Source organism: Perca fluviatilis, chromosome 24 (genome assembly GCF_010015445.1).
Source record: "Perca fluviatilis chromosome 24, GENO_Pfluv_1.0, whole genome shotgun sequence".
Classification (NCBI taxonomy): Eukaryota; Metazoa; Chordata; class Actinopteri; order Perciformes; family Percidae; genus Perca; species Perca fluviatilis.
In genome coordinates this window covers 1,176,466-1,201,721 of record NC_053135.1, presented here as the reverse complement: position 1 = coordinate 1,201,721, position 25,256 = coordinate 1,176,466, and the positions used below count along the sequence as shown (strand labels likewise).

Sequence of the window (25,256 nt, the reverse complement as noted above, 5' to 3'; positions counted from 1 at the left end):
TCAGAGAAATCTGTTATTTTATTTTCAGTGGTGTCCAGAGGTGTATAGTCCAGGTGCCAGAAAGTAAAAATCCTGCCATGTTTTTGGATCTGCCTCTACATCTAGAACAGGTGTTTTCACTAACGAGCTCATCTACCTGGTAGAGGAGCTGGTTTAGTGATGGTTGGGACAGCTGCTGGACAGGATTTCTACTTTCTGGCACCTGGACTATACACCTCTGCATATAACCTCTCACTTCCGTCAAAACACGTCACCCAGATGATATGTTCAGGAGTAAATTTAAATCATTTTGTCACTTTGAAATATTTCTGACACTTTTTGACATTTGCATTTCTACAATTTAATGATCACAGCTTCCATCTTTAAAGGACTGGAAGTGGAAGAAGTTTACAATGTTCAATCATTCTGAATTATTTTATACAAAGGTCATTCAGTTTATAACAATAATCTGAAATGTTTCTGTGAGTGTGATCCTGTTCAGACTCAACTGATCAGCAGTGAGAAACAGGAGGAGACTCTCCGTCCTTCAGAGGACACAGAGACACTGAGTCTCCAGGACCACCCCAGAACATAAACCCAGGATAGAGAGGTTTAGTGAATGAGGTGTTGAAGGTGTAGAGGTGGATCATTGAGTCAGAGGAGACTTTGTAGAAGGACAGAGAGCCAGCAGGAACGTCCACATACACTCCTACTCTATCAGAGATAGAGAGAGAGGAGGAGATGAATGTTCTTCTGTTGTTGTGATTGACAGAGTAACCAACAAAACCATCATGATCAGAGCAGTTCAGACTCCAGGACTGATCATTACATCCAAACAAACAGTTGTAACGGTCTCCTTTCCTGCTTCCTCTGTAAGTCACGGCTACATCAACCTTTCCTCTCACCTCGACCTCCCAGTAACAGCGACCAGTCAGTCCATCTCTACACAGCAGCTGAGACCACCAGGAGTCAAACCTCTCTGGATGATCAGGATATGGCTGCTTCTCCTCCACATGTGTCACCGTCCTGTTGTCGTCAGACAGTTCGAGGTATCTGTTCGCTGTGTTTGTGTCCAGTGTGAGTTCACAGGAATCTGACGGAGAGAACGAGACACAACACAGCTGCAGTTATTTATTTGATTATTTTGTTACTTTTGGGGCATTTTTGACGACTGAAGACAGGAAGGGGGAGAGAGAAAGCGAGGGAATGACATGCAGCAGTGGGTCAGACCCCAATTCCATAGCTGCGGTAAGTAATGAGCCTTAGTACAAACCTAAATTCCAATGAAGTTGGGACGTTGTGTAACGTAACGTAAATAAAAACAGAATACAATGATTTGAAATTCCATTTTTAACCTACAGTATATTCAATTGAATACATAACAAAGACAAGATTTTCAATGTTCAAACTGATTTTTTTTGCAAATTTTCACTCATTTTCAATTTGATGCCTGCAACACGTTCCAAAAAAGCTGGGACAGCGTCAACAAGAGACTGGGGAAGTTAAGGAAAGCTCAAAATCACCTGGTTGGAACATCCCACAGGTGAACAGGTTAACTGGTCATGACTGGGTTTAAAAGGAGCATCCCCAAAAGGCTCAGTCGTTCACAAGCAAAGATGCAGCGTGAGCTAATAGTCCAACAGTTTAAGAAATATCTGGGGTGTCAGAGGCAGAGGGAGCGTCACCGCAGCGTTCGCTAACGTTAGCTTCTCATCTGGGGTCTGATAAACAGTAAATTCATCAAAGTCAGTGTGCCCAACGCTATTTTCCGATAAACTGTAGCTGTCATATTTAACATGACCCGCGGTTATCATGTTCCAGTCGTTCAGGTTCAGCCTCAGAGAGAGAGAGAGAGAGAGAGAGAGAGAGAGAGAGAGAGACTGTTCACCTGAGATCAGTAGAGCAGAGTGCTCTGCAGAGCCGTGTATAATTACGACTTTATGACCTTTCATAAACAGCTGATTGAGTGGAAGTGCGCTGATGTTGCGCAATGTTAATCATGCGCGGCCCGAGTGCATTTGACCGGCATAAAATCTGCATATGTCAGACTGACCTGCATCAAAAGATTCAGAGAATCTGGAGAAATCTCTGCACGTAAACGACAAGGCCGGAAACCAACATTGAATGCCCGTGACCTTCGATCCCTCAGTGTATTAAAACCCACATCATTATGTAAAGGATATGACCACGTGGGCTCAGGAACACTTCAGAAAACCGTTGCCAGTTAACACAGCTCGTCACTACATCTACAAGTGGAAGTTAAAACTCTACCATGCAAAGCAAAGACGTATATCAACAACACCCAGAAACACCGACAGCTTCTCTGGCCCGAGCTCAACTGAGATGGACTGACGCAAAGTGAGCTGTGGTCTGACGAGTCCACATTTCAAATTGGTTTTGGAAATCATGGATGTCATGTCTTCTGTGCCAAAGAGGAAAAGGATCATCCAGATGTTATCAGCGCAAAGGTCAAAAGCCAGCGTCTGTGATGGTTTGGGGGGGTGTTAGTGCCCATGGCATGGGTAACTTGTACATCTGTGAAGACGCCATTAATGCTGAAAGGTACATGCAGGTTTTGGAGCAACAAAAGTCATTTTCAGCGACGTCCTGTTTATTTCAGCAAGACACATTCTGAGGATTTTCAAATCATTGTATTCTGTTTTTATTTACGTTTTGCACAACGTCCCAACTTCATTGGAATTGAGGTTTGTATATTGGGTGAACGCTCAACCAGGTGAGCTACCAGGGCGGCCCAAAGCTGCAGTTATTAAAGTGCAGTAAGCAATGCTGCGCAAAGATTGTTGATATTTGAATTCAACTGGCAAAAGCTACAACCCCCACCATCAACTGCTGCTGCCTGTTGCTGATTGGATTGAATCAGGGTCCAAAGTTAGCACCTTCTACTAGCAAAGTGCTGGTAAAATATGCAAGTGGCTGGTAGATTTGCTTCACCACACAGCCAGCGTACGGTAATGTCTTCCATGAGTTCATCCAGAACTCCCAGCATGTTTTTTAGTCTGTTTCTATTTGCCGTTGTTTTTCAGAAAGAACCAGGCTGGTTAAAGTTAACTTAACTGGAGCTATAGAGGTCTGCTAAAACAAGCGCTAAGGTTAACTAATGTCAGTTAAACGTTTAGACAACAGCAGAGAGAAACAAACTTTACTTTCAGTTTGGGAGCTCCAGGTGAAGTTGGGAATGCGGTTGCTGGATGTTATATTCGGTAAAGCCAGAGGCTGACTGAGGTCAAGTCGTGATGACAGAGGTTTGAATGAGTGATGTCACAGTTTGATAAATGAAATTAAAAACACACTTACACTTCCTCAGATGTGGTGTCAACCATCCGACTCCAGAAGAACACAGAGACACTGAGTCTCCAGGACCACCCCACAACATAAGACCAGGATAGAGAGGCTGAGTGAATGTGGTGTTGAAGGTGTGGAGGTGGATCAGTGAGCCAGAGGAGACTTTGTAGAAGGACAGAGAGCCAGCAGGAACGTCCACATACACTCCTACTCTATCAGAGATAGAGATAGAGGAGGACATGTATGTTCTTCTGTCATTGTGATTGACAGAGTAACCATCATCAGAGCAGTTCAGACTCCAGGACTGATCATTATATCCAAACAAACAGTCGTTACGGTCTCCTATCCTGCTGATTCCTCTGTAAGTCACGGCTACATCAACCTTTCCTCTCACCTCGACCTCCCAGTAACAGCGACCAGTCAGAACTTCTCTACACAGCAGCTGAGACCACCTGGAGTCAAACCTCTCTGGATGATCAGGATATGGCTGCTTCTCCTCCACACGTGTCACCGTCCTGTTGTCGTCAGACAGTTCGAGGTATCTGTTCGCTGTGTTTGTGTCGACTGTGAGTTCACAGGAATCTGACGGAGAGAACGAGACACAACACAGCTGCAGTTATTAATTTGATTATTTTGTTACTGAATACAGGAAAGGGGAGAGAGAAAACGAGGGAATGCCATGCAGCAGTGGGTCAGACCTGAACACCGGGGAGAACTGAACCTTAGTACAAACCCCAATTCCAATGAAGTTCGGACGTTGTGTAAAATGTACATAAAAACAGAATACAATGATTTGAATTCCTTTTTAACCTACAGTATATTCAATTGAATACATTACAAAGACAAGATTTTTTATGTTCAAACTGATAAACCTTATTGCTAGGGATGCACCGAATATTCGGCCACCGAAAATTTTTGGCCGAAAATGGCCCAAAAAGGCATTTTCGGTTGAAATACTTTTATCACCGAAACAATACGGCCGAAAATGTTGTGATGACGCAAACAGAAACCGCGACCTGCACGCGTGTCAGTACCCGATCCGTTCCACCTGCAAAGCGTCTCCTAGGCAACGAGGAGGAGACGGACCACGCGGTGAAAACAATGAAAAGTGCTCTTAGAGTCTGTCAGCACACGTTTCACTGAGATCTGTTCGGATCCTCTGCACTTCATCGCGACTGTACTTGATCCGCGTTATAAAGACCATTACTTGGATGCGGAAATAAAGCAGGGCGCACGAGAAATGATCCAGGCCGCCATGGAGACGGAGAACCCGCGTGGAGACGGAGCGCGCACTGAGCAGCGCCCAGCGCAGGAGATCAGAGCGCAGAAACAAAGAGGGTCTCTCTGCACCAGATGAGGGGCATGCACCCTCGTTGTCTGATATGTTCAGTGAAATCCTGCAAGAAAGTGCCTCAAATAATAATAATAATAATAATAACAACAATAGGTAAGCTATTCTGTTCTTAGGCTACTGTATACTGTATGTGACTATCAGATTGTAGCCATATCTCTGCTAGATATTTTTTTAATTAAACTTTAATATTAATTTATATAATTGCAATGCCTTTATTTTAGGAAAGTTAGTACACAGTCATAGGCATAAATGCAATGGTACTAATAATTGGCATAATTTCTTTCGGTGTTTCGGTCTTGGTTTCCTCTTTTTTCGGTTTTCGGTTTCGGCCAAGAATTTTCATTTCGGTGCATCACTACTTATTGTTTTTTGCAAATTTTCACTCATTTTCAATTTGATGCCTGCAACACGTTCCAAAAAGCTGGGACAGCGTCAACAAAAGACTGTGGAAGTTGAGGAATGCTCAAAACACACCTGGTTGGAACATCCCACAGGTGAACAGGTTAACTGGTCATGACGGTTTAAAAGTCGTTCACAAGCAAAGATGCAGCGTGAGCTAATAGTCCAACAGTTTAAGAAGAATGTTTCTCAACGTACAATTGCAAGGAATTTAGGGAATTCATCATCTACCGTCCATAATATCTAGAGATGCACCAATTAAAATTTTCGAGGCCGATTCCGATTTTTCATTGAGTTTGAACTGCCGATATCGGTTTTAGCCGATTCCGATTTCATATTTTTTTAACCACAGGGAGCATGTATGGTCAAAAAAGAGAGAGGTAATCGGAGCCCTCGCCCCGCGGCAAATACCCAGACACTTACACTGGCGCCAACCCCTGCCATCCGCAGCCCACCCCTATAGGCACATAGAGTAAAATGAAATTCTGAAAATCAAAATACACCTACACTAATTTGGAAATAGAGAAAGAAAATACATAAATTACTCATTTAGTGATTCATTTTAAATTAATGGGTTCATCTCAATTATTTTTGTCCTCATTATGTACTCATTACCACAACAAATATTTTTGTTGAACTAGACTTCAAAACACACACACACACACACACACACACACACACACCTCCATTAGCAATGTGATTACACATAGACACTGGAAGCTTAACACTTTCCCTGATCTTTCTGCTGCTGAGGCCTGGTTCTGAGTAGCTGGTAAAGAGTTGTGTGGATGTCTGGCAGTGTGCAAACAGGGCATGCACCCCTCTGCTACTGTAGTTAATTTCCTTCATGCAGAGAGTGCATTTACTGCATTGACCTTGATTGTAGTTTCAAGTTTCAGCCAAGACCAATTCCAACTGCTTTTACAGCCTATATGCATTTGTTGCACAAGAAGTGCCTCACTTTCCCTCATTCTGCAAATTAATATTTTAGCAAAACTGTATCATAACAGAGTGTAAATAGTTCACTCTGACCCTTTTCACAATATCTTGTTAATATGCTGCAATATTTCTCGCCCACTCTGGGGTTGCCATAAAATGTAGAATGTTTATGGGTCCATCAGTGCCCTGCGCTACTTAAAAATCATATTCAGCAGTCTATTTGCCTCGATTTACATGATAAAAAAGGACTTCCTTAAAAATAGCAAAACTGGCTGTTGATCAGCTAAGCCCACACGCCAGTTTCTCGCCTTTCATAGCTTAAGATATGGTAACATGGGATTGCGTTAACAAAACATTACTATTAGAAAATCGAGAATATGGAGAAAAATGTTATGAGAAGTAATGGTTGACGCAATGCTAGCTAACCAACAGCAAGCAAAGTCAAGGGCAATATTTCTAGACGTTAACCATAATAAATCCATGGGCATCCAGCATTTGAAAATAACAGTTTGTCACTCACTTTCGTTTAAATGCTTCTCGGTGGCATCAGTGAAAAGCCGCGACTACCGACACATTACTGAGAGAGAGAGAGGCTCTCCGAGTCAGAGCGGTACCGGTATGTTCTGAGGTCAGCAAGCTGCTGGCCTCAAATCAGCACAAGCCCTAATCTAGCATTATAGCGTAACTCTAGCCAAAATGCAACCTAGGGTGTTTTTGTGAATGTACCCGAGTCAAACTTTTGTTTAAAAGCATAATTAGGACGGAAGCACAACTTTTAAGATTTACCGTATTCTCGTTTTTCGGTCAAATGGTCTTTTGAATGGGAATGCTAAGGGAACTACTATGATAGCGTCAAAATCAAAAAGTTGGGCAAACACTCAACCAGGTGAGCTACCAGGGCGCCCCAAAGCTGCAGTTATTAAAGTGCAGTAAGCAATGCTGTGCAAAGATTGTTGATATTTGAATTCAACTTGCAAACAGCTACAACCCCCTTCAGAAGCTCTTTCCCCCAGATTCACGGACAGATAACTACTGGCCGGCCGGCACTTTGACACGCTGCCTCCACCCCTCCATCAACTGCTGCTGCCTGTTGCTGATTGGCTTGAATCAGGGTCCAAAGTTAGCACCTTCTACTAGCCAAATGCTGATAGTGCCAGCGTACGGTAATGTCTTCCATGAGTTCATCCAAATCAGTCAGCAAGCATGTTTAGTCAGTCTGTTTCTATTTGCCGTTGTTGTTTTTCAGAAAGAACCGGGCTGGTTAAGGTTAACTTAACTGAAGTTATAGAGGTCTGCTAAAACAAGCACTAAGGTTAACTAATGTCAGTTAAACGTTAGGCTGTGACAGACAACAGCAGAGAGAAACAGGCTTTACTTTCGATTTGCGAGCTCCAGGTGAAGTCACGAACACGGTTGTTGTAGATGTAATATTACGGTAAAGCCAGAGGCTGATTAAGGACAAGCTATCGTGATGACTTCAGAGGTTTGAATGAATTATGTCACAGTTTGATGAATGAAATTAAAAACACACTTACACTTCCTCAGACCTGGGGTCAACCATCTGACTCCAGCAGGCTCCACTCTGAAAGGAGGAGGAAGGGGGGGGGGGGGCAGAGCAGAATGGATACATGGACATTAAATCACTCTCACACACATATTAGACGTTTTCAGACCGGAGGAACTTTTATAGTTCTAAGAACCCAACTTTTTGTTGTGTTGGCACTGCAGGTGTTTTGAGAGACTTTTTAGCTCCTATTCCAGTGACTGAGACAAGAGGCACTTCATACAGTGATTGGTCCAGACATCAGTGTATGTCTCTGATTCATCACATTCATTCACACACTCTTTCATTCATTCACAGCATAGAAAACACATTGGTTTCTGCTAAGCTAGGCTGAACCTGTACTGGACTATATCTATAGAGATATTTCACAAAATGACAGACAGTTTCTTTACCATGCAGAGATTTGTCCAAACTGCATAGAATATTAACAATAGGGAGCTATTTTGATTCCTATAGATTATCTCTTTGGAGACTTCCTACACAAATATCTCCTTTTTATGTTTATCAGTGTTTCTACCGGAGTGTGTCCAGTCTCCAGAGTGGATCCTCCAGTCTCCAGAGTGGATTCTCCAGTCTCCAGAGTGGATTCTCCAGTCTCCAGAGAGGATCCTCCAGTCCCGCTGACAGTAGCTTCAATCCTGAGTCTCCTGGATGATTGTAGCTCAGGTCCAGCTCTTTCAGATGGGAGGGATTGGAGCTCAGAGCTGAGACCAGAGAAGAACAGCCTTCCTCTGACATCAGACAGCCTGACAGACTGAAAACACACAGAACAATACACAGGAACCCTCTGTCAACACGTGGAGCCATGTTATTTTGTTCAGGTACATTTTTATAGTGGCCAAGATGGTTCAACACAAAGACAAATGCAACAACATGAATGCAAAAGCCATTTGTGTTTTGAATCATCAACTGAAGTTAATCCGATTTAAAGGGTCATCAGTTGAATCCTGACCTGAGAGTCTCCAGTGTGCAGTGTGGACTCTTCAGTCCATCAGAGATCAGCTTCACTCCTGAATCCTCCAGCTCGTTGTTACTCAGGTCCAGCTCTCTCAGACTAGAGGACTGGGAGCTGAGAATTGAGGACAGAGCTTCACAGCTTCTCTCTGACAGATTACAGCCACTCAGTCTGGAGAGATGACAGGAAACAAGACAGATAACATTTGTGTTTAAATGTTGAGTCTAGACTTTTGGTATGTTTAGTATATTAAATCCCCTTTCAGTTTAAATCGTTTGTTTTATTCTAAACAAGTTGTAGATAACTATTCAAGACTGAATCAGGAATCAAAGTCACATGATATTAAAATATAAAGGATTTCTAGAACTCAGCCACAGTTCATATTTCATGCTTTATGACGTGTGATTATAAATAAAAACAAAATACTTTGAGCTCACAAGGAACAAGGTTACCTCCCCTTTCTCTGCTTTGCCCGCCCAGAGAATTTGGCCCACCCATGAGAGAGAGAGAGAGACATCATGGCTTTCAAACGAGCAAAGTGGCAGTTGGTCAAGACTGAATTTCGGGAAAGGCACTCCAGATACAGTATTAGGGGACCACTAAGGTCTATATAAAAGAGACTTCAGATACAGTATTAGGGGACCACTAAGGTCTATATAAAAGAGACTTCAGATACAGTATTAGGGGGCCACTAAGGTCTATATAAAAGAGACTTCAGATACAGTATTAGGGGACCACTAAGGTCTATATAAAAGAGACTTCAGATACAGTATTAGGGGACCACTAAGGTCTATATAAAAGAGACTTCAGATACAGTATTAGGGGACCACTAAGGCCTATATAAAAGCATTCATGTCATGGGACCTTTATAGTTTAGAGAAATATCCTATAAGAAGACAAATAAGGATTGTCTTTAGCCTATATGTTGATTCTGGGCTTTTGATGATACAGTATATGAAATCTCTTCTCAGCATGTTTAAATATCTGCTGCTCTACTCTAAACGTTTCAAAAGTTGTAAACATGATAATTAATCGTGACTAAATTAAGCAATATTACACAAGAGCAGTGGCGGCTTGTCAATAGAGGGGGCTAGGGCGCCGCCCCCATCAAAATTCCAGAAAAATAAATTTATACTTAAACACAAAAATAATATAAAAATAAAAAATAAAATAGTTTACTCATACGATGTGCTGGCTGGTAGTAATTGCCTCAGCATTTAATAAAAATTGGTTTTAATCAGTTAACTATTTTCTATGTAAATACAAGATGTTTCATGCGGTTTCATGGGCAGGGACGCCGGACAAATGGATGACTATGTAAGTCTTTAAACTTTTGGCAAGCATGTGATCTAAAGCTGGTCTCTAATTGGTTTCCAAAAAATTCTCCTCCGGGCGCAGGTTGTTGCGTCCCTGGAGAATCAGAATTGATTCTCAACACCTGTCATTCAACTTCACGCTCTTGGCAGGCGATACGTCACTCGGCCAAAAACCTTCTAGCTTACAATCACACAATCACTTTTGTAGATATAATGGCAGCAGTTCAACCAAATTCTGTCACTGATTTACTAAAAAACCTTTCACAAGACGTTCGCTGGAAGAAAAAAAAGAGGATAGAGCACCGGACCAATGCGATTTACAAATCCAGCAGCAGGCCAGTGACAGTGACCGAGGACGAAGCTACACCCGGGGATTCACCCGCGCTTGTTATGAGAAACAGAGGTGGCTGGCTGGATGTCATGTTAGTAGGGCTGCAACGATTCTTCGAATAACTCGAATAATTTGATTACAAAAAATCCTCGAACCAAAATTCTTTGCCTCGAAGCTTCGTTAAATCAATGTAATTAAGGTTGTACGGCTCACTGCGTTTCCGCACGGAGGATTATTACTAGCGCACAAGAGGTGTGTGGTTCTGCGGACACAACACAAGCACAGACAGTATATAAACAAGACTGACGGCCCAGATTACAAATGAAAGAAGACGAAAATAGCGAGGGTCTAAGAGAAGAGACAGGCGAGAGAAAACGACAGAAAGTTTGGGATCATTTTAAGCTGCAAACATGCTGCTACATCACCTCTGTAACAAACCTCCAGTGTAGGCTACTCAGCGGTTCCACGGAGCCAACCCGACACAAGGTAGCTAACGTCTGCTGCTCTCGTCCACCGCGCTGTTTACACAACTAGCCTACAGCATGCTACTCTGCTAATAGCGATGTTTTACACAACTAGCCTACAGCATGCTACTCTGCTAATAGCCATGTTTTACACAACTAGCCTACAGCATGCTACTCTGCTAATAGCCATGTTTTACACAACTAGCCTACAGCATGCTACTCTGCTAATAGCCGTGTTTTACACAACTCGCCTACAGCATGCTACTCTGCTAATAGCCATGTTTTACACAACTAGCCTACAGCATGCTACTCTGCTAATAGCCATGTTTTACACAACTAGCCTACAGCATGCTACTCTACTAGCCATTTTGTTTTACACAACTAGCCTACAGCATGCTACTCGCTAATAGCCATGTTTTACACAACTAGCCTACAGCATGCTACTCTGCTAATAGCGGTTTTACACAACTAGCCTACAGCATGCTACTCTGCTAATAGCCATGTTTTACACAACTAGCCTACAGCATGCTACTCTGCTAATAGCGATGTTTTACACAACTAGCCTACAGCATGCTACTCTGCTAATAGCCATGTTTTACACAACTAGCCTACAGCATGCTACTCTGCTAATAGCCATGTTTTACACAACTAGCCTACAGCATGCTACTCTGCTAATAGCCATGTTTTACAACTAGCCTACAGCATGCTACTCTGCTAATAGCCATGTTTTACACAACTAGCCTACAGCATGCTACTCTGCTAATAGCGATGTTTTACCAAGCTAAAACGAAAGCTGTCGGTTTGTAGTCTAACCTTTTATTAGTTTGCTTCTAATCTTTGGAAATGTAGCTGCTGCCGAGACAAATCGGCTCCTCCCCCCAGCATGGCTACTTAATATGCACGTTAATGATGTCATCATGCATTCTTTATTCTTTCTCCTCACCATAGATATATCTATGCTCATCACTGTGTATTAGGCTTCTGAAAATGTGTCCCCCAGAACAGTGTAGTTGAATAGCCCTGCTGTAAGCTTCATACAGTCACATTTAGCCTCTGGTCAGTGAACAGCTCTTTTGCATATCCAGTGTAAAGAGCCAGAGGCAAGAAGGGAATGGGGTGAAAAATATTAACATTTGGGCCACCAAAAATGTACTATTGTAATGTTTTTTTTTTAAGGGTCTTGGAATTTGTCAATACAATTTGTTGCTTTTTCTAAAAAAGAAAACTTGTCTTTTGTATATATACAAGCTACAGGTTTCCAATAATAAATATTTACTATTGCTGTTTACTAAGTATTTCTTACAAAGTATTTCTTATCCGATTAATCGATGGAATAATCGGTAGAATATTCGATTACTAAAATAATCGATAGCTGCAGCCCTACGTGTTAGCAATGCCTTTTTTTTTTTGCTTTCCCTGTCTTTTATTTCAAAGTGTCGGCACTGAGGTTGTGTGGACAACAACGGGTAAGAGACCTAAAACTTTGGTGGATTTGCTGATTTTTACTGTTATTGTAACCTGTACTGGATACAGTAGTTTATGTTTGTCTGTTGTTTGCTGAGCTGACAGTGTTATAGCCTACATACTACTGTAGTAGCATGAAAACTGGGACATGTTGTTGTTGTGATTCTCCATGTTGACATGTTTACTGATTTGGGTATATGCAGAGAAATACATTACATTTTCCTCAGTCTGCAGCATTGGTCTTGTGTAGTGTTTGGTGAAATTATTGTATATTTGCACTTTTTCTGTGTACTTCATTTAAAGTACTATAATTACTGAGAAGTAGAATTGCTAAAAGTGTTTTAGGTTAGCAATATCAGTGTGTAACTGGTTCAAACAGCTGATGTGATCCAAATTATATATATTATAAATATATAATCTCCTGTTGAAAGATATCAGAGTATTTAATGATTCATAAATCCCACTTACAGAGCTTTGTTGGAGGCTTTGACCACTGGCAGCAGCCTCAGAAGAGCCTCCTCTGAAGCAGAGTATTTCTTCAGGTCAAACACGTCCAGATCTTTCTCTGATGACAGTAAGATGAAGACCAGAGCTGACCACTGAGCAGGAGACAGTTTATCTGTGGAGAGACTTCCTGATCTCATGGCCTGTTGGATCTCCTCCACTGGAGAACAATCATTCAGTTCATTCAGACAGTGGAACAGATTGATGCTTCTCTCTGCAGACAGATTCTCACTGATCTTCTTCTTGATGTACTCCACTGTTTCCTGATTGGTCTGTGAGCTACTTCCTGTCTGTGTCAGCAGACCTCGTAGGAGAGTCTGATTGGTCTGCAGTGAAAGACCCAGGAGGAAGCGGAGGAACAAGTCCAGGTGTCCATTTGGACTCTGTAAGGCCTCGTCCACAGCACTCTGGTAGAAACCTGTTGATGTTGTTTGTTCTCCTGCCAGCAGGTTGACTCCAGAGTTGGTGAATGTCAGATGGACATGAAGAGCAGCCAGAAACTCCTGAACACTCAGATGGATGAAGCTGAAGACCTTGTCCTGGTACAGTCCTCTCTCCTCTTTAAAGATCTGTGTGAACACTCCTGAGTACACTGAGGCTGCTCTAATATCGATGCCACACTCTGTCAGGTCTGATTCATAGAAGATCAGGTTGCCTTTCTGCAGCTGCTCAAAAGCCAGTTTTCCCAGAGACTCGATCATCTTCCCGGTATCTGGACTCCAGTGTGGATCTGTCTCAGCTCCTCCATCATACTTGATGTTCTTCACTTTGGACTGAACCACCAGGAAGTAGATGTACATCTCAGTCAGGGTCTTGGGCAGCTGTCCTCCCTCTCTGGTCTTCAACACGTCCTCCAGAACTGTAGCAGTGATCCAGCAGAAGACTGGGATGTGACACATGATGTGGACGCTTCGTGACGTCTTGATGTGGGAGATGATTCTGTTGGCCTGCTTCTTGTGTCTCAATCTCTTCCTGAAGTATTCCTCCTTCTGTGGCTCAGTGAACCCTCTGATCTCTGTCACCATGTCAACACACTCAGGAGGGATCTGATTGGCTGCTGCAGGTCGTGTGGTTATCCAGAGGCGAGCAGAGGGAAGCAGATTCCCCCTGATGAGGTTTGTCAGCAGCACATGCACTGAGGTGGACTTTGTAACATCAGTCAGGATCTCAGTGTTGAGGAAGTCCAGAGGAAGTCGACACTCATCCAGACCGTCAAAGATGAACACAACCGGGAACTCTTCAAACCTGCAGATTCCTGCTTCTTTGGTTTCACTAAAGAAGTAATCAACAAGTTCCACCAAGCTGAACTTTCTCTCTTTCAGCACATTCAGCTCTCTGAAAGTGAATAGAAATATGAACTGGATGTCCTGGTTGGCTTTGTCTTCAGCCCAGTCCAGAGTGAACTTCTGTGTTAAGACTGTTTTCCCGATGCCAGCCACTCCCATTGTCATCACTGTTCTGATTGGTTCATCTCTTCCAGGTGGGGCTTTAAAGATGTCTTCTTGTCTGATTGTTGTTTCTGGTCTGTCTGGTTTCCTGGATGCTGTTTCAATCTGTCTGACCTCATGTTCATCATTGACCTCTGCAGTCCCTCCCTCCATGATGTAGATCTCTGTGAACATCTGATTCAGAGGGGTTGGGTTTCCTGCTTTAGCAATCCCCTCAAACACACACTGGAACTTCTTCTGCTGGTTAGATTGGAGTTTACGTTTACAAACTGCTGGACTTTCTGAATGAAACACACAACAAAAAAGCTCATTAAGTAATTTTGTAAACAGGAACATATTTCGGTCCATCTCTGGAGACATTAGCAGACATTAGTCCAGCAAGTTAAATCTTTAGAGAAATCCTCTTACTGCTCTGCAGACGGGCAGCCAGCTCGTCCTGCTTCATTCTCCTCAGGAAGTCCAGTGTGATCTTCAGAAATGCCTCTCTGCTGCTCCTCTGCTCTTTATCCTCATCCTCCCTCTGACTCTTTAAGCATTCTGGGCTCAGAACCTTCTGGATCTTCTTCAGCTCGTTCTTCACAAAAGTGCTGATGTTCTGCTCCAGCAACTGGAACAGAAGATTATATGAATGACAAATCAAACTGAAATCACAGAAGCAAACATCAGATCCATGTTGGACAGACTGACAATCCACTGGTCTAAAAATTGCAGCATGGAGATGATTGTAAACAAAAATGTAAAAGTAGTTGTTGTACATTTACAGACCATAAATATGGAGTCCAGGTCTGCTTGATGCTGCTGGGCAGACTGACGACTGGGAACCTCTGAGCTGTCCTGGTCCACTCTGTGGAGGAATCAGGAAGAATTAGCTTAAGACCTGTGGATTTAGTGCTCCTTTTGTACCATAATTTCATTGAATGAAATGTTAAGCTTCACTCTACACGAGATGGGTGGGTTTTGTTACGTTACACGCAGCTAACTGGCTATAGTTAGCCTGTACACGTGCTAGCGGAATTAGCTAACGTATGAGCCAGCCAGAGCTGGTGGGGATTGATGGCCTCTGGGTAGTGAGTCTGTATATATTGCCCAATAAATAGCTGAAAAATTGGTAACTCTGTCTCCTGAGTGAATATTTCCACGCGCCTGGCCACAATAAATAAATACATTTTGAAATATATGTTAGATTTTATCAACTTGATCTGTGAGGCAGCAATGTGCTGCAAGGCACTCAGTCTGCTTTAAATCCAAAAGAAGAAGAAGATCTTCCGTTTGTCACAGACTGACAGTCAAAGCATCCAATCAGCAACAAGGAATCATTGTCCAACCGCACCTTCCTTTTCGGTTTGGATCTCACAAAATGTCATTTTTGCAGTTTTACAGATGCTTCTGTTGCCTCTGATGTCTGATCATCACAGAGCAGCGCTGGCATTTAAGTGGACCGGAACTTCCCGCATTACTATTCAGCTGGTAGATACATCGGACCGGGTTTCCAGTACCCAACCCAGAGTACCTCACCGTCGGTTGGCTCTGATCTAGGGCTGGGCGATATGGCCTAAAAATATTCGTTTTTTAAATAAATGTTTTTTCAATCAGAAAACATTTAAGATTTAAATCGATTTTATTTCTCCTTCTACTTAAAATCAATCTGCAGATGACAAATAAATTGTTCAAAACAAGTTTTATTTTGTTTTGACTCTTACACACACGGGGCATGTATACCATTATGATTATTCATGCCAATTTTGTGGTAATATAAATTGGTTTGAGTGTTTTCCCTACCAGTTTTTATTTTAATTTGTTGGGGGTGGGGTTATATATTCAACAACAACAAAACGGATGCGTGACATAAAGCTGTTTTCACACATACAGGTAATTCACTTCTCGTTCCTCGCTAAAAGTTCAAATAATTTTAACGTTTTTGCGCAACCTTGCCCCTATTTTCACCTGTTGCTGTTGTAACGATCGTTAACATCCCATGATCTCTTGAATGTAGCATACCGGTTGTAGCAAGCTGGTAGCAAGCTCCTTGCAGCAATAAAAAAACAAGCGTCGGCAGCTCCGCTATAACACGCGGATTGCAAGTTGTTTAAGCCGCTACAGACCTCCGTCACAGCCCGGTCGTATCAGCGGCATTTAGTAGACATGTTGAGCTGCAAAAGAGTTCCTCAACACCGGGTCCGGTGCCCTTGTGCTCCTTCAGGTCAGCGGTAGCTGGTGGTTCAGTTACCGCAGAGTTGACTCTCAGCCGGGGACAGTGCACCTGAGCGGCCGGTCATTTCGGGCGGAGATTACGGATAAGTAAGTAATGAAACGACTGGTTAAGAAAATAATTAATGTTAGTCCCTGTCGCTGCCATGTTGTTTGTGTATCTCTATGGCAAACGCGCGGGCTTACGGGAGCCCAGAGGGCGTCGGCAGATGTTAAGGAGAAAATCGATTTTTCATTTCCACGTTAGCTACACATTCGAAGTTAATCGATAAAATCGATTTATCGCCCAGCCCTACTCTGATCCAAAAGCAACACGGATGTTGAGGAGCTGCTGTGTGGGTCTGGCCGAGGCAGTGTGGAGGTAGTGCTGGAGCCACTGCCAGATACTCTGCAGAACATGCTGATGGCTGTCGTTTGCTGGAGACCCTTCACAGTAGTTAACGTTAGATGCTCACTTTTTGCATGAGACTCCAGCGCCTGTACACACAATGTTCCCAGTACTTTCTCAGTAAGCAACTGGATTTTTGCCCTGAATTCAGTTTTTCAAGCAAAGTATATCTAAACTTTCACTTCCACATACCTAAAGAATAAAATCTGTTCTATGTCTGTGGTACAATCCGAAAAGAGACTCGCACCAATGGATGTAGGAAAATTAAGACCTGTTTAAAATGATGTAAGACCTAGAACACTATTTCGCAGAATTTTTAAGGCCTCCACCCAGCACCCAGCAGACTCCCTGTAGTGTGCCTGAGCAACCGAGGCAGCTCCTGGCCAATAAGGTGGGTGGGAGTTGGCCGCTGGAGGACTTCACTACACATGAACAGCCAATTAGACAAAGGCATGTGGTTGTTGCTCGCGGTGTGTGTGTATTACTTTTCGGCAGCTAGAAGACATTAATGGCGAGCACTTGATCACATGTTTTTAGTAAATATCGGCCGATAATAATCGGAAGTTGAGCAAACGGGGCAGCCCTTGTTCTTTCAAATGTTTTGTAATGTTGCTGACGTTATAAAGTAACTGAAGAAGACTTACTCAGACTTTGGACGTCCTCTGAAAAGAAGCGGTGGGTCAATTGACCGGCCACTATTAAAGGACACACAGCTGGGTTCAGGCTCAGGTCCCATGAAGGTCCTGTTAGAAAGAGAGGAAGACCACCAGAGAGAGAAATTTACTGATGAAGGGCCGATACTGATCAGTTTTGTGTTTTGTTAGTTAGTTTCTTACGCTTTTCCCAACAAAAAAACGTGCACATACTGTATATGCAGGGTTTTAAACGGGAAACTCTGCTAATGATAGACTAATTTCTCAATGCAAGAACACAAATATGCCGTTGTTTTTTCTTCTGGGGGTCATGTTCAATGTCCGACACGCCGAAAACCGGTATTGTTAACTTTTCCTGCTACAGCTTATACAGTGCACAACTGCAAACTCTGCTGTACCGATCTTATTTTACATCCATGTGCTGTATATTCACTTGATATCTTGGCTACTAAACTTAAAACTCTCCTCTGCTCAGGCTAGCTTGCTCTCTCTGTAGTCACCCGTCACTCTCGCCCCCGAACTGGGACGGGTCACTATTGGTTGTTTCTAGAAGGGATACAGCCCCGCTTTAGCTGAGAAAAATGAGTGACATGTGGCGACAGTTAAGAATAGCAGTGTTTCCTCCATGTTGTTTTGTAGTGGCGCCCACCATGGGAACATTTCTGCCACCACGGTATCAGAAATAGGGCTGTACAAAAAATGTGGTCGCGGTTGCCTTTAAAATCATCCTGCCACTCACATTGCAATTTAACAACAAGTAGAACAATTCAGAGGTTATTGGACCCGTCCAGTTCAACAACAAGTAGAACTATTCAGAGGTTATTGGACCCGGTCCAGTTTAACAACAAGTAGAACTATTCAGAGGTTATTGGGCCGTCGGCCAGTTTAACAACAAGTAGAACTATTCAGAGGTTATTGGACCCGTCCAGTTTAACAACAAGTAGAACTATTCAGAGGTTATTGGACCCGTCCAGTTTAACAACCAGTAGAACTATTCAGAGGTTATTGGACCCGGCCCGTTTAACAACCAGTAGAACTATTCAGAGGTTATTGGACCCTCAGTTTAACAACAAGTAGAACTATTCAGAGGTTATTGGACCCGTCCAGTTTAACAACAAGTAGAACTATTCAGAGGTCATTGGGCCCGTCCAGTTTAACAACAAGTAGAACTATTCAGAGGTTATTGGACCCGTCCAGTTTAACAACAAGTAGAACTATTCAGAGGTTATTGGACCCGTCCAGATTAACAACAAGTAGAACTATTCAGAGGTTATTGGGCCCGTCCAGTTTAACAACAAGTAGAACTATTCAGAGGTTATTGGACCCGTCCAGTTTAACAACAAGTAGAACTATTCAGAGGTTATTGGACCCGTCCAGTTTAACAACAAGTAGAACTATTCAGAGGTTATTGGACCCGTCCAGTTTAACAACAAGTAGAACTATTCAGAGGTTATTGGGCCCGTCCAGTTTAACAACAAGTAGAACTATTCAGAGGTTATTGGACCCGTCCAGTTTAACAACAAGTAGAACTATTCAGAGGTTATTGGGCCCGTCCAGTTTAACAACAAGTAGAACTATTCAGAGGTTATTGGACCCGTCCAGTTTAACAACAAGTAGAACTATTCAGAGGTTATTGGGCCCGTCCAGTTTAACAACAAGTAGAACTATTCAGAGGTTATTGGGCCCGTCCAGTTTAACTCCACATACTGTTGTGTTGATGGAGTTTATTGTGGTTCGGACAGACCTTCCCCACTGCTAAAAGAATCCTAAAGGAAACACTGAATAGTTAACAAAACGAGCCGTTAGCGTTGTTTGTGTTACAAAAACTAACCTGTTAGGTTGTAAACTGTGTATGAGTCTGTTTGCTGCCTTCTCTAAAGAGGCAGGGGCTGGGCTCGGGGGCGTTGTGTGTGTCTGGTCCACCCAACCAGCAGACAAAACATTCAACCCGCAGCAACACTTTAAAAGTAGCCCAATCCCGCAAGAAAAACGCAGAGCTGGCAACCCTGATGACGACTCTTCACCTATCGTTTTGTTAGAAGTAGCGTCGTCGCCTAAGCGGCAACTGCAGCTCCTGGCCAATAAGGTGGGTGGGAGTTGGCGCTGGAGGAGACTTCACTACAATGAACAGCCAATTAGGCACAGGCGTGTGGTTGTTGCTCTTGGCGTGTGTGTAGTAATTGTTTGGCGACTAGAAGACATTAATGCCGAGCACCTGATCACAAGTTTTTTAGTAAATATCGGCCGTTAATAATGGGCAGTTGATCAAACGGGGCAGCCCTTGTTCTTTCAAATGTTTTGTAATGTTGCTGACGTTATAAAGTAACTGAAGATGACTTACTCAGACTTTGAACGTCCTTTGAAAAATAGCGGTGGGTCAATTGACCGGCCACTATTAAAGGACACACAGCTGGGTTCAGGCTCAGGTCCCATGAAGGTCCTGTTAGAAAGAAAGGAAGACCACCAGAGAGAGAAATTTACTGATGAAGGGCCAATACTGATCAGTTTTGTGTTTTTGTTTGTTAGTTAGTTTCTTATTCGGCTTTTCCACAAAAACGTGCACATACTGTATATGCAGGGTTTTAAAACGGGAAACTCTGCTAATGATAGACTAATTTCTCAATGCAAGAACACAAATATGCCGTTGTTTTTTCTTCTGGAAGTCCATGGTCCAATGTCCACGACAACGCTAAAAACCGGTATTATTAACTTTTCCTGCTACAGCTTATACAGTGCACAACTGCAAACTCTGCTGTACCGATCTTATTTTACATCCATGTGCTGTATATTCACTTGATATCTTGGCTACTAAACGTAAAACTCTCCTCTGCTCAGGCTAGCTTGCTCTCTCTTAGTCACCGTCACTCTCTCACTCGCCCCAGACTGGCGGTGGTCACTATTGGTTGTTTCTAGAAGGGATACAGCTACGCCCGTTTAGCTGAGAAAAAGTGAGTGACATGTGGCGACAGTTAAGAATAGCAGTGTTTCCTCCATGTTGTTGTTGTAGTGGCGGCCCATCGGGGGAACATTTCTGCCACCACGGTATCAGAAATAGGCTGTACAAAAAATGTGGTCGCGGTTGCCTTTAAAATCATCCTGCCACTCACATTGCAATTTAACAAGTAGAACTATTCAGAGGTTATTGAACCCGTCCAGTTTAACAACAAGTAGAACTATTCAGAGGTTATTGGACCCAACCAGTTTAACAACAAGTAGAACTATTCAGAGGTTATTGGGCCCGGTCCAGTTTAACAACAAGTAGAACTATTCAGAGGTTATTGGGCCCGGTCCAGTTTAACAACAAGTAGAACTATTCAGAGGTTATTGGGCCCGTCCAGTTTAACAACAAGTAGAACTATTCAGAGGTTATTGGACCGTCCAGTTTAACAACAAGTAGAACTATTCAGAGGTTATTGGACCCGTCCAGTTTAACAACAATGTAGAACTATTCAGAGTTTATTGGGCCCGTCAGTTTAACAACAAGTAGAACTATTCAGAGGTTATTGGACCCGTCCAGTTTAACAAAAAGTAGAACTATTCAGAGGTTATTGGACCCGTCCAGTTTAACAACAAGTAGAACTATTCAGAGGTTATTGGGCCCGTCCAGTTTAACAACAAGTAGAACTATTCAGAGGTTATTGGACCCGATCCAGTTTAACAACAAGTAGAACTATTCAGAGGTTATTGGACCCGTCCAGTTTAACAACAAGTAGAACTATTCAGAGGTTATTGGGCCCGTCCAGTTTAACTCCACATACTGTTGTGTATGATGGAGTTTATTGTCGTTAGTGACAGACCTTCCCCACTGCTAAAAGAATCCTAACAGGAAACACTGAACATAGTTAACAAAACGACCCAGCGTTAGCGTTGTTTGTGTTGCAAAACTAACCTGTTAGGTTGTAAACTGTGTATGAGTCTGTTTGCTGCCTTCTCTAAAGAGGCAGGTGCTGGGCGCGGGCGCTTGTGTGTGTCTGGTCCACCCAACCAGCGGACAAAACATTCAACCCGCAGCAACACTTTAAAAGATAGCCCAATCCCGCCAGAAAACCGCAGAGCCTGGCAACCCTGGTGACGACTCTTCAACTATCGTTTTGTTAGAAGTAGCGTGCGTCGCGCCTAAGCAACCACGTGCAGCTCCTGGCCAATAAGGTGGGTGGGGTTCGGGGGAGGACTTCACTACACATGAACAGCCAATTAGGCACAGGCATGTGGTTGTTGCTCTCGGCGTGTGTGTAGTAATTTTTTGGCGGCAGGAAGACATTAATGCCGAGCACTTTATCACATGTTTTTAGTAAATATCGGCCGATAATGATCAGTGGTTGATCAATCGGGGCAGCCCTTGTTCTTTCAAATGTTTTGTAATGTTGTTGACGTTATAAAGTAACTGAAGCTGACTTACTCAGACTTTGGATGTCCTTTGATAAATAGCGGTGGATCCATTGACCGGTCACTCTTTAAGGACACACAGCTGGGTTCAGGTTCAGGTCCCATGAAGGTCCTGTTAGAAAGGGAGGAAGACCACCAGAGAGAGAAATTTACTGATAACGAGGCCGATACTGATCAGTTTTGTGTTGTTTTTTGTTTGTTAGTTTCTTAAACGCTTTTCTCACCAAAAACGTGCACATATATGCTGGGTTTACCCCTTGTTTTTCAAATGTTTTGTAATGTTGCTGACATTATAAAGTAACTGAAGATGACTTACTCTGACTTTGGATGTCCTTTGATAAATAGCGGTGGATCCATTGACCGGTCACTCTTTAAGGACACACAGCTGGGTTCAGGTTCAGAATCATCAGAGTCCAGTCCCAAAACCATCCTGTATAAGAGAGGAAGACCACCAGAGAGAACATTTGTAAAATGTAATCCTTCTGTCCTCCTATAGGGCCAAAACTTTATTATGAGGATTAATCTCAACATTTATAAATAAACTAAATCAGGATGAAGTAGAGCGGGGGTTAGGAGATACAAGCAGTACCTCCCTTCAGTCATCTGGTAAAGATCTCTGTGTAATGATGGACGAGGTAACTAGAGTTGGGCCGGTCCGGTCCAGTGTACCAGCCTGAACCAGTCTGATTTTAAGCTAACCGGTTGTTTATTAGAGGTCTGACCAGATCTTGTGGGCCGATATTAAAAAGTGATAATATTTTTCGTTGAGGTTAAACATTGTCTTGTGATATTGGGACACAAGTGCAGAATTACGCTTGTACTACTGAGGACCAATTCATATTAAATCAATCGGTGCCAAATTTCGGTACCTGAAAGCCTGTAAGCGCGAGCTTCTCTGTCCTCTCTGCATGTTGACAGAGAGCTCAGCTCTGACACACACACACACACACACACACACACACACACACACACACACACACACACACACACAGACACACACACACACACACACACACACACAGGAGGTGCGGTGCAGATGGAGAGAAAGTTAAGTCGCCTCTGCAGATTGATAAAGCGAACACAAGTCTGGCTACAGTTTTCAAAACTTCAAGTAGACAGCGTTTACTACATTTTATACCATGGTCTGGGTGAATACTCGATTCTGACTGGCTGCAGAGTGTCCATTAAAAAGTGATGTAGGACACCTACTAAAGGAGTTTGGTGAAACTGACTGTTTACTCTTCTATATGAATGCGCTACATTAAATCAAAAGGAAATATTATTTATTATTTCCAACATCGTCCTCTGAACACCACAGAATGGCGCTAAAACACACAGGCTGCAAGAAGTAAGTTCTACTGGCCCTCTGGACTGACTGTTTCACAGCGAATAACGTTATCTCACATCCCGTTCACTGTTCAGCTCGCTGCGCTGCGGCCGCCGCTTCGCAGCAGACAGTAACGCACCACCCGCGCGATCAAATTCTTCGTAAAAGTTGTTATATTGTTTTGGGGACAATGACGTGGCTGATAGCTAGCTTGTCTTGTTGTTCAACATACTGTCAAATTATTTTTACTGATTGCCAACTGTACACAATGTTATTGACTTTGGATCTTGCTAGCATAGCGTCAGCTTTCTGGCTCGTAAGCTAAACTGAAGGGTTCTATCAGCTAAGCGGGACTATATAAATATCTCCGGTTGCTAAGGGAGCCAAGTCGTATCTAAGGTTCTTCCTAATTCCTGGTGGAGAGAACAACGTTTGCATTGCATAAGAACCTGATGGATGGGAATGATTGTTCCCGGTATTAGTCAAACCGTCAGGCGTAACCAGGGAAACGGAGTTATTGTTTGGATAAACTTTAGATTTCGATTGTGAAATTAATTAAAATATGAACTAATGTTTTAAAAATATGTTATTTGGCAAGTGACCATGGTATAAGCGGGTTAATGCCCGTCGAGGTGTTCATTGTCAGGTAGTAATGGACTTCCCGCCGTCGTCCATTAAACCTGACAATGGACACCTCGCGGGCTTAAGCCACATAATATATATATATATATATAATATTATAATGGTAAGATCACTGTGCAGTAAAACTTGTGAGACAGACACCACAGTGTTCTCTGTGCGCCTGGTGACTGACTGACGGGCTGGAGGTTGTAGGGCAAGGCAACTTTATTTCTATATATCTCTCATCTTATTTTTCGACATTGCTGCGCTGCTCTTCCTCTGTAGCCTCTTCTGCAACTAAAAGCAGAACTACCACCTTCTGATACTGGAGCTAAAACTCTTGAGTAGCCAGAGATTGTTTTTGTCTCAAAACGTCATTTAAGATCCAAAGTGTAGTAGTGTAAATGTAACCTCAGAGTTCACCTGGATGACAGGCTACAGGGGCTGGAAACACAGAGACCCTCTACAAGAAGAACCAAACACCCAATGAGACAACACTACTTTAGTTTGCTGGAGGTTTCACAACAACTCACCTCAGTCTTCTCCTCTCCATTTCCAGTTTCCTCATCTCCATTTCAATTCTCCTCATCTCCATTTCAATTCGGCTCCGTCTCACTTGTCTCCATTGTAATCTCCCTTACAGGTCGCCTTGTTTTTTAAAGTAGTGGTGGCTTCATCAACCGGACACTCTTCATGGACACATAGCTGGGTTCAGGTTCAGCAGGATCTGGTCTCTGATGGGTCCTGTTAGAAAGAGAGGAAGACCACAAGAGAGGTAAATCCACTTTTTAATCTCCAGAAACAGAAGCTGCTGGAGAAACTAGAAGCTATCAACCAGAAAATAAAGTCTGGAGCTCTTCACTGAATGCTTTCTGCTCTCTGCTCATCCTGTTCTATCATTCATTGTCTTTCTGAAAGAACAGGAACATTATAAAGACTCTAGCACTAATGTTATCTTGTTAGTCCTCTAAGGGAGCCAAGACTTCATCATGAGAATATTATATATTAGACTTTAGAAACAATGGATGTAGCATCTGTGACGTCCACAGCATTATAAATCATAATATCAGTTAATATGACAGTAAAACTGTTTCCACAGCAGCTCGGCTGCTACTTTAAACTAAGCTATCAGGTTTTAAACTCTCTACATTTTATTTTGAAAGGTTCAAGGGGAAATGTTAGTGTCCTGTTGTGTCTGACTTTATGATAAAATAAACTTAACTTCAGCTGTTCAATCCACTAAATCAACATCATGTAGATTTATCTTCCAAACTTTATCAGGAAATAAATTACTTTACAGATTCTGAATATTAAAACAAAATCTAATCAGCTAATAAATGATGATAGATTAAACTACCGACCAGTATATAAAGTCACTAAATCAGTGTTTTTATTCTTCTTCTGATCTTATATCTCTGTGTGAGCCTCGTGTTCAGACATCGTGCGGTTTACTGTCCCACCAGCAGATGGAGCCTCATGACTTCTAATGACGAGTAGAGGAAGAATGAGAACTTCAATTTAAAACATATTTATCTGTAACATTACGTCATTATTTACTGCTGAACAATACCAAAATAATATAATAAGTTTAGGGAAATAAAAAGTGGGGAAAGTAGAAAGGGAAAATGTTACAGAAATCAGTAAATACATTTA

General features: G+C 42.7%; 1 protein-coding gene across 1 annotated transcript; it reads right to left on the bottom strand.

Annotated features, from left to right (window-relative positions):
* Positions 1–324: 324 nt before the first annotated feature.
* LOC120554684 (NACHT, LRR and PYD domains-containing protein 5-like) lies at positions 325–24,347 on the bottom strand. The gene is made up of 12 exons (XM_039793696.1): positions 24,137–24,347; positions 21,972–22,085; positions 21,669–21,767; positions 19,611–19,709; positions 14,786–14,864; positions 14,429–14,627; positions 12,537–14,301; positions 8,491–8,664; positions 8,056–8,292; positions 7,510–7,556; positions 3,295–3,864; positions 325–1,072 (listed from the first exon to the last, which is right to left on the bottom strand). Exons 1-12 carry the CDS (start codon positions 24,196–24,198, stop codon positions 492–494), a joined length of 4,026 nt encoding a protein of 1,341 aa, XP_039649630.1. The 5' UTR covers positions 24,199–24,347; the 3' UTR covers positions 325–491.
* Between the last annotated feature and the right edge of the window lie 909 nt (positions 24,348–25,256).